At 41.6% G+C, this 12,922-nt stretch overlaps 1 protein-coding gene across 1 annotated transcript; it reads left to right on the forward strand.

Annotated features, from left to right (window-relative positions):
- Positions 1-6,463: 6,463 nt before the first annotated feature.
- On the forward strand, positions 6,464-12,436 carry LLPH (LLP homolog, long-term synaptic facilitation factor). The gene is made up of 2 exons (XM_058742115.1): positions 6,464-6,709; positions 11,819-12,436. Exons 1-2 carry the CDS (start codon positions 6,505-6,507, stop codon positions 11,995-11,997), a joined length of 384 nt encoding a protein of 127 aa, XP_058598098.1. The 5' UTR covers positions 6,464-6,504; the 3' UTR covers positions 11,998-12,436.
- The last annotated feature ends 486 nt before the right edge of the window (positions 12,437-12,922 follow it).

Below are 12,922 nucleotides of genomic sequence, written 5' to 3' on the forward strand. Positions count from 1 at the left end.
AAGGGGATTAGTACTCTTACAAAAGTGACCCCACACAGATTCCTCACCCTTTCTGTCACATGAGGTAGCAGTGAAAAGACACAATCAATGAACCAGGGAGAGGGCCTTTAACTAGATACTGAATCTGCCAGCACCTTGATCTGGGACTTCCCAGCCTCCAGACTGTGAAAAATAAATTTCTGTTGTTTATAACTACCCAGTCTCTAGTATTTTGTTATGGCAGCTCAGGTAGACTAAGGGAGATATGAATTTTGGGGGACACAACTTGGCCCATAACCTTCACGAAGCATCATTTCCCAGCTATTAAAGTTGAAATAAATTAGTAATATAGATTTAGCTTCGGGTGAGTTTTCGGTGTAAATTTGACTCCATCATTATCAGTTAGTTGTTGAATACCCAATTGTATGGTGCTCTACTCAAGTTTAACATAGTATAGGGGGTAAGAGCACTGAAATTGGAATCCTTGCTATGCAACCAACTGATTATGTGATTTTTGACAAGTTAGTTATCCTTTCTTATCTAGGTCCTTGTCTCGTCTTTCTAATGGGAGTAATATCTACCTTATTGGGCTGTTACAAGGTTTAAATGAGATGGATATATCATATAAGTGTTAGTTGCTGTCAGCTACTATTGTTAATTATTATTGGCCATCCAAAGGCAGAATGTACTGAATTGTAACTAAAGATACTAAATAAGCAAAAACAGATTTGACATTTAAAAAAATGGAAAACAATGCTGTTCTTTTCAGTAGTTTATTTTAAATAAACATAATGTAGACATGTAATTCATATATCTTTTTTAAATGACAAATAAGTGTAAGAAATTGTTTTAATTTCTGATATGACAAATGTTGAATTTCTAAGAGTGTGAAGAGATCACAAGACCAAGAAGTTTGAAAAACACTGATGTAGGCTATATTTCATAAATGAACTATAGTTATTCATACATTCTTCTGTCAAACATTTTTATATGGTTCCTTCTTTTTTACTGGCACAATCAGTGCTGCTACGTGTGTCCCTGTATATCTCCCAGGGTGCATAGATAGGAGTTTGCCAAGATAGGGAAATATACTTAGAAGCGGAATTGCTGGATAAAAGGGTGCATGCAACTTCCCATTTTTCATAACAAACAAAGGTGAAAATATGCAGACTCCAGAAATACTTTAAAAAATGGAATTAGCAGGACTTGGACAGAGTGACCAGCAACTTCACACGCAAGGTGCAAAGTACAGCCAGAGGCAGGAGGAAAATGGGGAGAGAGCAGTATCTGAGAGCTGTTTCTATTGAATGTATTCTTGGGAAAGGTGCGGTGGGCCCTGTCTGCCTGCCCACATTTTTTTTTTTCTGCAGGTCTCACCCCAGGCTTTGATCCACTTGATGCACTTCTGGGGACTAGTGGTATCAGCAGCCAGCTGTGGGCCTTTTTGGAACAGCTGGGAACTCAGGCTCTTTTTGCCTGTTCATCTTTGTAGAGCTTTGCCTTGAAGTCCCCATCACCTGGGGTCTGGGCAACATGGCGTCACTGTCTGAATCCCAGAAGGCTTTGCAGTCCTCACCGAGTGATTGGTCAGACTGGGAGTTCCATGGGAGACGCCTGGCTGCAGAGGGCCTACTGGCTGGTGCTTGTTTGGCATGCCTTTAAGAAGGAGAACTGGTCCACTTCCTAGCCTGTATTCAGTGCTACACACGTACCTCCATTCCAGGGGGCTCCTTCCGGCTCTGGGAGGGAGCTGAAGCAGTGTTCAGTTCGACCTGTAAGCCTTGTCCCTCCATCAGAGCCTAAAGTTTCCTGAAGCTGGTAGTTTAGTTTCAGTCATCTTCATATACCCAACATAGAGCCTGTCACGGAGTGCATACTCAAATGTATGAATGAGGGAATTAATTATAGATTTTTAAATATACTAAGGTCACTTATTTATTGTTAGAACTGCTTTCATACAAACCGGTGAGGAACATAAATTTACAAGTTTTTTTCTTTTTTCCAGTAACGCAGTTCACGAGTCAGCTTTTTTAAAGTATTAGTACTGCAGAATTTTGGCACATACTTAACACCATGACATTTTCACAATAGGTAAATTTTTCTCTCTTCTGGTGCCAGGCGTCTTCAAGTCTTGGCCTGGTTTGTTATTTAAAAACTTTTTTTTTTGTATATTTACACATTTTTGAAAGAGACACAGCATGAGTGGGGGAGGGGCTCAGAGCGAGGGGGACACTGAATCTGATGCAGGCTCCAGGCTCTGAGCTGTCAGCACAGAGCCCGACAGGGGGCTCAAACTCACAAACTGCGAGATCATGACCTGAGCTGAAGTTGGAGACGCTTAACCTACTGAGCCACACAGGCACTCCTTGGCCTGGTTTATTAAGAGAGATGCAGATAATTAGGACTGTCCATGAGCTTTCTCTAAAATGCAATGTGAACGTGTATTTTTGGGAGAGGCAGCTAAGATCTATGGTTAACTTGTAAAATACAAATTCACTTGCTTTGTAAAGGCTTACTCTTATTTAAAGAAAGCAGGTTGGTTTTTTTTTTTTTAAACTTTTTTGATGTTTATTTATTTTTTTTAAATTTTTTTTTCAACGTTTTTTATTTATTTTTGGGACAGAGAGAGACAGAGCATGAACGGGGGAGGGGCAGAGAGAGCGGGAGACACAGAATCGGAAACAGGCTCCAGGATCCGAGCCATCGGCCCAGAGCCTGACGCGGGGCTCGAACTCACGGACCGCGAGATCGTGACCTGGCTGAAGTCGGACGCTTAACCGACTGCGCCACCCAGGCGCCCCAATGTTTATTTATTTTTGAGAGAGAGAGACAGAGTGTGAGTGGGGGAAGGGCAGAAAGAGAGAGGGAGACACAGAATCAGAAGCCACTGAGTCACCCAGGTGCCCCAGAAAGCAGGTTTCTAATGTGTGCTGCCTTTTTATATATCACATGTTAAGAGTTTGTCAGCCACTTAAAAAAGCCTACTATATTCTGAGTGTACTACTTTCCATATGTTGCAGGGTTTCTTCGGGGACACAAATTTAAAGAAAGAAGGTACACACAAATTTTCTCAGAACTTTCCTTTTCTAGCAACCAGATAGGAATTTACTAGACATCATTAAAGACAATTTCCTGGGTTTTTTTTTTTTTTTTTTTTTTTTGGCATATGTTATAAATCTCTGGAAAATAACAGTTTAGAAACTACTGTGGGACCCCTGGGTGGCTCGGTTGGTTGAGCAACCAATTCTTGATTTCGGCTCAGGTCATGATTTCAGTTTGTGAGATTGAGCCCTGCTTCTGGCTCTGTGCTGAAAGCCCGGACCCTGCTTGGGATTCTCCTCCCTCTCTGCCCCTCTCACTTGCTCGCTCTCAGAATAAATAAACAAGAAACGGTACTGTGCATGTTTGAGATTATGTAAAAATTATAAAAGCTACCATTTGTTGAGCTCTATATCACCTACCTAGGATCAACTGGGTTGTATGTATTAGCTGGAGTCTATGGATAAGGCATTCCGGGCTCTGAGATACTTACTTTTATTACTCACAAGGAAGTGTTGGAACCAAAAATGCAACACAAGACATGTCTGGTTCCAAAGCCTATGCTATTAGTAGCATATGTAAAATAATAATAATAATAATAATAATAATAATAAAAACTGGTGTTTGTGACCATCACCTAAGACTTATGTCTGGTTTACATTAAATTATTGTTAGCCAGGTAAAAATTGGTTGAACTGAATCAGTTTGATCATTTTACCTTTTGAATTTGTCTTTGGGATGGGAAAGGGTTTTTGGTTAAAAAAAAATTGAGGTATAACGGACATACAATAAATCGCACATTTAACGTGTACAATAGGGAAGTTTTGACAAATGTGTACAAACGTGAGATCATCACCCGTGATGGGAAAACGTAAGGGCTGCAAATAAAGATTTCAGTTTCCCTTCTAGAAGAACACGTGTCTGAACGATTCAGTCTAAGGAAATCCAAGAGTATCGTGTGAATGGTGATGTGGGACCTGAGATGTAAAGGGAGACTCTGGGCTCACTACTGGGCAGGCAGGGTCACCTGGCCAGGATCACTGTGTTAGCGTGTCGGAGATAACCCGGTCACGATCGGGAAACTGGTCTAGCTGGCGCCCCAACAGCCATCCGGATTTTCCGCAATGTCCAAATCCCTCTTGGGAACCCACAGAGGAGGAGCCAAGCTCCTAAAACCGCACTCCCACGAGAGGGAGGAAGTGCGTCAGCGCCAGACTCCAGAAGGCCCCGCCCCTCGAGGCCTTCCGGGGGCATCGTGGCTCCCGGCGTGCAGCGCGCCCGTCCGGGGCTCCTGGGAGTGCGTGGAAGGCGCCGGCAGGAAGGCGGAAGTGTGGAGGCTTCCGGTCAGCGTGGTCTGTGTGCCATCTGCGGGTTTCTGACTTGCGTGGTGAGTTCTCTGCTTTCCGGGTCCAGTGGGGCCTGGGACTTGGGAGTCTAACCCGCCGCCCGTAGAGAGTCTCATCTCAAGCCCGGTCCCTCTCTGGGCAAAGTTGAGCCCGGCCCGAGACGCAGCCCTCCGTCAGGAACGAGAGTCTCCTGTGGTGTTGGTGGTGGCCCTCGGGCTTCCCCGTGCTCTGCGAGGTGGAGCCCTCCTTTGTCGGTAGTCTCGCTCGGGTTAACCTGGGCCTTCAAAGTTGTTTACCGCAACTCCTCTGTTCTTGCCCCTCGCAGGCTTGGATTGTTGTAGGCAGGGGGACCGTGAGTTGGTGGTTGCTGGTTGTGGTCCCCAAACTGTTAAACTGTTAGTTATCCATTCAACAAATGCGCCGTGCGGTGAACGAGACCCATTTAGTTAGCGCCTGCCTTCGGGGTCCCCGAAGTCCCCCGGGATGACAGAAAATAAACTAAATTTCAGAATGTAATACGTATTTAAAAGGAAAGAAAAGGATGGTGTGGTGGAGAGTAGGAGGGAAGCTTATGAGGCGGGGTTGTGGGGGGGGTGGGGGAGGTCGTCAGAGAAACCCTTTCTGTGGTACTTAAGTGAAGGAGCAAGCTTTGGGAAGGTCATTCCCAGGCATGGAAGCAGCAAATTGTTAAGGTGCTAAAGTGGAGATAGTTTGGACTTTGAAAATTTTTTTTCTTTCTTTTTTTTTCTTCAAAATCACGTCTTAACGTTTTATTTAACTGCTTGATTGATGTACAATCTGTTAAATTGCACATGTTTATAGTGTGTAATATAAGTTTTTTTTTTTTTTTTAATGGTTATTTGAGAGAGGGAAAGAGAGAGAGCAGGGGGAGGACAGAGAGAGAGGGAGACAGAATCCCAAGCAAGCTTTCGCTGTTAGTCCAGAGCCCATGGAGGTTGAGGGGACTGGAACTCACCAACCATGAGGTCATTACCTGAGCCGAAATCAAGAGTCGATGTTCAACTGACTGAGCCACCTAGGCATCCCAGTGTAAGTTTTGATATATGTATACAAACATCCATCAGTGCAATCAAGATTGTGTTATAAATCACTCTCAAAAGCCTTCCTCCAAACCCTTTATAATACCTAGAATTCGTTCCTCCCCATTCCCTCTCACCTCCCCATACTGTGCCTGGGTTGTCACTGATTGAGCTTTTTCTCCGATGTAATTGGTACTTGGGGATGGGGTGGAGCTTGGAGCCTGAGATGAAATAGAGTTGAAAGTCACAAATAGTCTTGTAGATCTTGAATATGAGGTGGGATATCATTAAAGAATTCCATGAAAGACTATGGAAAGCTCTAAGTTTTTAAAAGCTCACACTAACTGCCTTTTGGAGGATTTAGGGCTGGGGCTAACAGATGAACAGCAAGAGTGGATATGGACAAGTTTAAAATAGCTAAATTGAAGGGCACTTGGGTGGCTCAGTCGGTTAAGCATCCACCTTTGGCTCCTGTCACGAAGTCACGGTTTGTGGGTTTGAGCCCCGCATCAGGCTCTCTGCTGTCAGCACAGAGCCTATTAGGGATCCTCTGTCTCCCTCTCTCTGCCCCTCCCATGCACATGCTTACTCTCTCTCAAAAATAAACAAACAGTTAAAAAAAAATTAGGTAGATTGAATTGAGGGGAGCATAATGAGGAAGACTGGGGTAAGGTGTCCTATAAGCTCACAGGCAGTCAAGTTAAAAGATACCTATAAAAACATTTTGTAATTTGTAAGTTGTTGCATAAATGTAAGGTGATGATGCTCTTTGCATTTTGGGGGAAATTCAGTTTCTGCATCTTGTATGGAAACTCCAGGAGCTTTCAGAATTGGCTTGACTTACAGTTTGCCAGTGACCACAGGGAGTTTGATTTGGTGCTCTTGTTATTTAGTGGCTGTATATGCAGTGTTGATTCTCCCATAATTTGTGCATTATGCCATCATAAATCATGAACAGAGTGAAGTGTGTTACCTTTCGTTTGTTCATGTTTTGTAGAGATACCTTTTGACCTGGTTTTCCAAGGATTTGCTCTTCTTTTTTTAAAAGTATAAATTTTTGCTTTTGTGTATGTATTTCTGTCAGCTTTTCCAGGTAAAATATGGCTAAAAGCTTACGGAGTAAGTGGAAAAGGAAGATGCGTGCCGAAAAGAGAAAAAAGAATGCCCCAAAGGAACTCAGCAGACTTAAAAGTATTCTTAAAATAGATAGTGATGTTTTAATGAAAGATGTTCAAGAGATAGCAACTGTGGTGGTGCCTAAACATTGTCCAGAGAAAACTGAATGTGTGGTACAAGATGAAAAAGGTGAGTTTAAGTGCTTTGTTTAAAAAATAATAATAGGGACGCATGGGTGGCTCACTAGGTTAAGCGTCTGACTTCAGCTCAGGTCATGATCTTACGGTTTGTGAGTTCGAGCCCTGCATCGGGCTCTGCACTGACATGGCAGAGCCTGCTTGGGATTGTCTCTCTCTCTGTCTCTCTGTGTCTCTCTGTTTCTCTCTCTCTGCCCCTCCTCCGCTCTTTCTCTCAAAATAAATAAACAAAAAAATTAATAATAATTCTATCATTTTCCTCTTGTGACTCTTTTTCCCTTTTTGACTGTCCTCCACTCTTTCCTGCACATGCTTCCCTACAAACCTCCTGCCATGCCCATTTGATTCTTTGAAGGCTTGTAGTGCTGCTAGAGATGCTATGCTAAACTATTTTAAAGGCGCTTCATGTGAATAGGCATGTTTTGGATTATTCAGGGTATTTAGGCTTATACAATAGCCTAAGTGTGTCAGAAATACAGCATAACAGGAGTTGACGAACAATGTAGACCCATCCTTGTTGGAAGAGTATATCATTCAGTCAGGGACTAGGCAAGATAGCAGATCGTTTTCCATTTTATCCTTTGTAAGATCTATTCCCGTTCAAAGAATCGTTATATGCCGTGATATTATTTTCCTAAAACAAATCAAAGTTTCCTGTATTTGATTTTGACAGATTCTAGGTACCTGTTTTAATCACAGTCTAAAGTTAGAGGCTGTGTATATTACTAGCTTCAGCACAGGAAAGGACTCCTTGGTTTTCACATCCTCATATAACAGTTTGGCAGCAAACTGAAATAAGCACTCGTAATACTCAGGCTCTTAAAATAGAAGTGAATTTATGTGGTGTCCAGTGGTCAAGGAAGAGAGCAGTGATCCTCAGCCTTCCAGTCCTAGAAGTTTTCCCTCTTGCTAATATTACTCTCTCAAAGGCCTGTATCTCCGCTTGTGTTCTGAATCCTCTCCAATCTCAAGGGCTATACGCCTGCATCCTGCTTATCAGTCTGTCTTCTTCACGGGGTCATTCCAACAGGATAAATATGTTCTAGGAAACAAAGAAAAATCCTTCCCTCGATGTCCCGTTTCTCTCAATCCGCTGTTTCAGCTCTCCTTGAAACAAGAATTCTTAACACTTGCTGTCTCTTTTTCCTCGTATGTACTGCCTCTGCCCATTTGCTCTTTTTTTGTCTTTAAGGTACAATTCACATAATATAAAATTAACTACCTTAAAGTGTGGAATTCAGTATCATTTAGTACGTTGGTGATGTTGTCCAACATCACCTCTTTTTCCAAAACATTTTCATCACCGTAAAAGGAAACCTTATACACATAAAACAGTCTCCCTCTTCCTCCCTTCACGAGTCTCTGGCAACCACTGATGTGTTTTCTGTATCTATGGATTATCTCTTCTGGATATTTCATATAATTGAAATCCTGTAACATATGACCTTTTGTGTCTGACTTCTTTCACTGAGCTTAATGTTTTTAAGGTCCATCCATGTTGTAGCATGTATCAGTACTTCCTTTTCAAGGCTGAGGAATACACCGTTTTATGTACATACCACACATTGTTTATCCATTTGTTGGTTGATGGGCATTTTGGGTTGCTTTCTTTCACCTTCTGGCTGTTGTGAATAGTGCTGCTGTGAACGTTCGTGTACACATCTTTGTTTGAATACATGTTTTCATTTCTTTTGGATTTGTACTTATGGATGGAATTGGTTGGGTCGGTTGATAATTCTGTTTACTGTTTTCTGTATCAGGCAGCCATTTTCCCCTTTTTCCTTCTCTTTTTAGAATTGCCTCATCCTACTGGGTGTGAAGTGGTGTGGCATTGTGGTTTTGATTTGCATTTCTTCAGTCATTTAATGCTGTTGAACATGTTTTCATATGCGTGTTGGCCATTTGCATATCATCTTCGCAGAAGGATCTTTTCAAGTCCTTTGCTCATTTTTGTTTTCACCCTGGCAAGCCGGTAAGGGACAGGGAGAGGGAGGAGAATCTTAAGCAGGCTTCATGCTGGGGCTGATGTCTCATGACCCTGAGATCATGACCTGAGCTGAAATCAAGAGTCAGGACTCTTTCAAATTGGATTGTCCTTTTGTTAAATTGTAAGTGTTCCTTATATGTTTTGGATGGTAGATGCCTATTTGCTTTTTGAGTGTTTGCTTTTGAGTCTGTTTAATGTATTCTGTAGTTTTCTCTCCTGTTTTCTGTTTTTCTCTTATACTTTCATAACTTTATTGTTTATTTCTTATTTTGAGTTGTTTAGTTTTGCTATTATATTTTTAATTTCTGAGTTCTTTTTTCTCTTTTACTCTTTCTTTGTTATAGCCTGAGGTTCTTAATGGATATATGTTCTCTAATCTCATTGCGGATTTTCATTATAGTTTGAAAATTTTTGATCTACTCTGCATTGTCTATTTTCTTGAATTCTTTTTTCCCTCTACCCCCTGCATTCCTTTATTTTTCGTCTTTCTCTTTCACAATGAAGGCTTTCTCCAAAGCCTAGTAATGAATGGTTGTTTATATTTAAAAGTAAAGCACTAAAATGATGAATGGACACTATTCACAGCACTATTCACAACAGCCAGGGGAGGTGGGGACAAGGTGTGGGGGAGGACTTATCAACTGTTAGACTTGGAGTATGATTGGGTTGAACCTACAGGGTTCTGTTGTGGAGGATGTATGTCAGAACCTAGGTCTTTTCTCGCATCATTCTTAGAGAGGGATCCTCTCATCTGCCTGCAGCAGTGTCCAGCTACCCTCCTTGGAATATTTCAGGAACTAAATGGGGATAGAACTGAGAGTGGGGGAGTCTTTCCATTTAGTAATCTGCCTGGTTTCAGTGTGGTTGCTCATCTCTGCCCTCAGGTTTGTGTTTCCCCTTTGTTTCCTTCAACTTAAGCCACAAACCTAGTAGTCACCTTGATCCCTTTTTCCTTTATTTCTCACCTCTAAAACATTAGCACATCTTGAATATCTCCAAAATATAGCAGGAATCTATCCATTTTCCTCCTCCTTTCATGTTATCACTTTAAAATGACTATTGTTTCTTGCCTAAACCAAGATGGTAGCCTGTTTTACTTCTCTCTTCAGCATTTGCTCCCTTTTGATTTTTTTTTTTTCTTTCCAATTTGAGAGAGGAGAGCACATGCAAGGGAGGACAGGCAGAGGGAGAGAGAGAATCTTAAGGAAGATCCACGTTCATTGTGGATACCGATGTGGCACTGGATCCCAGGACCCTGGGATCAGGATCTGAGCCAAAATTAAGAGCCAGATGCTCAACTGACTGAGCCACCCAGACACTCCCTTTTGATTCATTTTTGACATATCAAACAGTATGATTGATTGATTGATTGATTGATTAAATGTTTATTTTTTTTGAGATGGAAAGAGAGACACACACACAGAGTGCAAGTGGGGGAAGGCCGGAGAGAGAGGGAGACACAGAATCTGAAGCAGGCTCCAGGCTCTGAGCTGTCAGCACAGAGCCCGACGTGGGGCTTGAACTCACAAACCGCGAGATCATGATCTGAGCCGAAGTCAGACGCTCAACCGACTGAGCCACTCAGGCGCCCCAGTATGATCTTTTTAGAATAAATAAGGCAAATTATTGTCATTCACATCGTTAAAACATCTCATTGTCTTTCCGTGTGCTCATCAGAGCCTGCTGGGTCTTACTTAGTGTGGTTCTGGTGCTTCTCTTAAAAAAGCCACTTAACACAGGCTGCGGTTTGCTTTGTTATTCTCCCTTCAACAGAATATTGTAAGCTCCATGACAGCAAGGAGTGTATTTGGACCACCATATCCCCAGAACCTAGAACGGCACCTAAAACAATCATTCAAAAACTAGTTATTGAATGGCTAGTATACAGAAGGCACTATTCTAGGTACTGAGGAAATAATGATGCATACCAGAAATTGCTTCCATCCGGATGGGATTTACATTGTATTGGAGGAGACTGAAAGTAAGCCAGATAAACGAATTAATACAGTGTCAGGTGGTAGTGATCATGCACGACCTTGTATACCCTGGTAAGTTCCCATGGGAGGACATTCTGGGCCTGTCCTTCACAGTAGATAAGGTTGGTGATAGATGTACCACAGCATGGTTGCACTGAGCTTCGTGTCAGGGAGATTGCTGGTCTCTGGGTGTTACCTGAATAAGAGTGTCAGCCCCAGTGTACATCCAGGCTTTTCTTTCTTTCATTTTTCTTTCTTTTTTTTTTTTTCTTTTAATACACTTTTTTTTCCTTAAGTAAACTCTACCCCCAACGTGGGGCTCAAACTCAGGACCCCAAGGTCAAGAATTGTGTGCATTACCAACTGAGCCAGCCAGGCAACCTTATATCCAAGTTTTTCTTTTCTTTTCTTTTTTTTTTTTTCCCTTTCTTTCTTTAAGTAACCTCTACACCCAACGCGGGGCTTGAACTCACACGAGCCTGAGATTGAGAGTTGCATGCTCTACTGACTGAGCCAGGCAGGTGCCCCCATCCTGATTTTCCTTTGTCGTCTGCCTGTCACAAGCTTGTTGCTTACTACTCCGCCTCTTCTGAGTACACTTCATTAGAAGTGGCCAGCCATTCTTCATAGTTCATTTACTTTTAAGGCCTGTCCATTAAAAGTGTGGGTACACTTAATAGGCTCAACTGTCGTAGTTAGCTCAAGAAAGCACTTAATCTGAGAAATGTTCTTGTAACCCACTTCTGCTCCCAGCCATATACTTACCCTTCTTGCAGTAACTCAAACCCATACATCCTAAATGACTGCTGTTTAACTTTTACTAATGCAAAGGACAGTCATGACAACATTCTTCAGAAAGTCTCTTAGTGACTAAATAGAAGACATGTCTCATTCCTCACCAGTACTTTTTATGTCTTTCATGGTTGTAGGAACCCATGAGAGCATGTCTGAGTCCATTGAATGCGCTGTGAGGAGTTTTCAGTGTTAGTCAAAGAGCATTCCATAGAAAAAGGGATTTTTTTTTTTCTTTTGTAGTCTCAGACCACTTTCAGTTCTGATGTTCTCATTGCATTAACATGGTTTTTCACAAGATTGTTTCTTTATTCATGAGCGTTAATAGTTTTCGTTTTTTATTCAGATGACATGAAGATGGAGACTGATATTAAGAGAAACAAAAAGAGTCTTCTAGACCAGCATGGACAGTACCCCATATGGATGAACCAGAGACAAAGGAAAAGGCTGAAGGCAAAGCGAGAAAAAGGGAAGGGGAAAAGCAAAGCAAAAGCAGTAAAGGCAGCAAAGGGTTTGGCCTGGTAGACTCTTTAAAAATTTGAAAAATCCTACATGGGACAGGTCTTCGATTAGAATGTATACGTGGATTTCAGCTTTCACCAAATGAAAACTGTGTTTCCAGATTTAACTTGGCCTTTCTCTTCAAACCCAACTTAACTCCTCAAATTTGTTTTGGGAGCTTGATAAAATATTTTCTTTGATAAATGAAAGCGACACTGTTATTTTAATTGGATGCTGTCCAATGTGCAGGGGTTCTCAGACTTCAAAATTCTATTAAGTGTTACTGTGGTTGTAATTGTTTGGTCTCCATAAAGATAAAAGAAGATATTATACTGACACATTTCAGCTAATTCAGGTTTAAAGAAAACTTACACAACTAAAAATATGTCAGTGGATCTTATAAGCACTACTTGTTTAGAGTTTTGATTTTGTTTAATTCAGAATAAAAGATATTTTGTCTAGATCTTGAAGTGCTTTTCTTTCATGTGTCCTTAAGGTTTTCTAGTAGGAGAGAAGAACATCTTCAATTAAATTCTTAAAAAATCTCTAGGTTTTTAGGTAGAATATTAACATCTACAAATTAATAGCCTCCATCTTTTTAGGAGATAGAACAACCTGGGAACTAGTTAATGTCAGTTTTTATATTATGTAGCCTAATACAACACAACATTCCTCACACAATGTTTCTTAGAATCAGTTTTTCTGGGGGTGCCTGGGTGGCTCAGCCGGTTAAGTGTCCGACTTCGGCTCAGGTCATGATCTCACGGTTTGTGAGTTTGAGCCCTGCGTTGGACTCTGTGCTGACAGCTCAAGACCCTGGAGCCCGTTTCAGAGGCTGTGTCTCCCCCTCTCTCTGCCCCTCCCCCACTCATAATCCGTTTCTCCCTCTCTAAATAAACATTAACACATTTTTTTAAAAAATCAGTTTTTCTACATGTGTGGTGAAAAA

Source organism: Neofelis nebulosa, chromosome 8 (assembly GCF_028018385.1).
Source record: "Neofelis nebulosa isolate mNeoNeb1 chromosome 8, mNeoNeb1.pri, whole genome shotgun sequence".
Classification (NCBI taxonomy): Eukaryota; Metazoa; Chordata; class Mammalia; order Carnivora; family Felidae; genus Neofelis; species Neofelis nebulosa.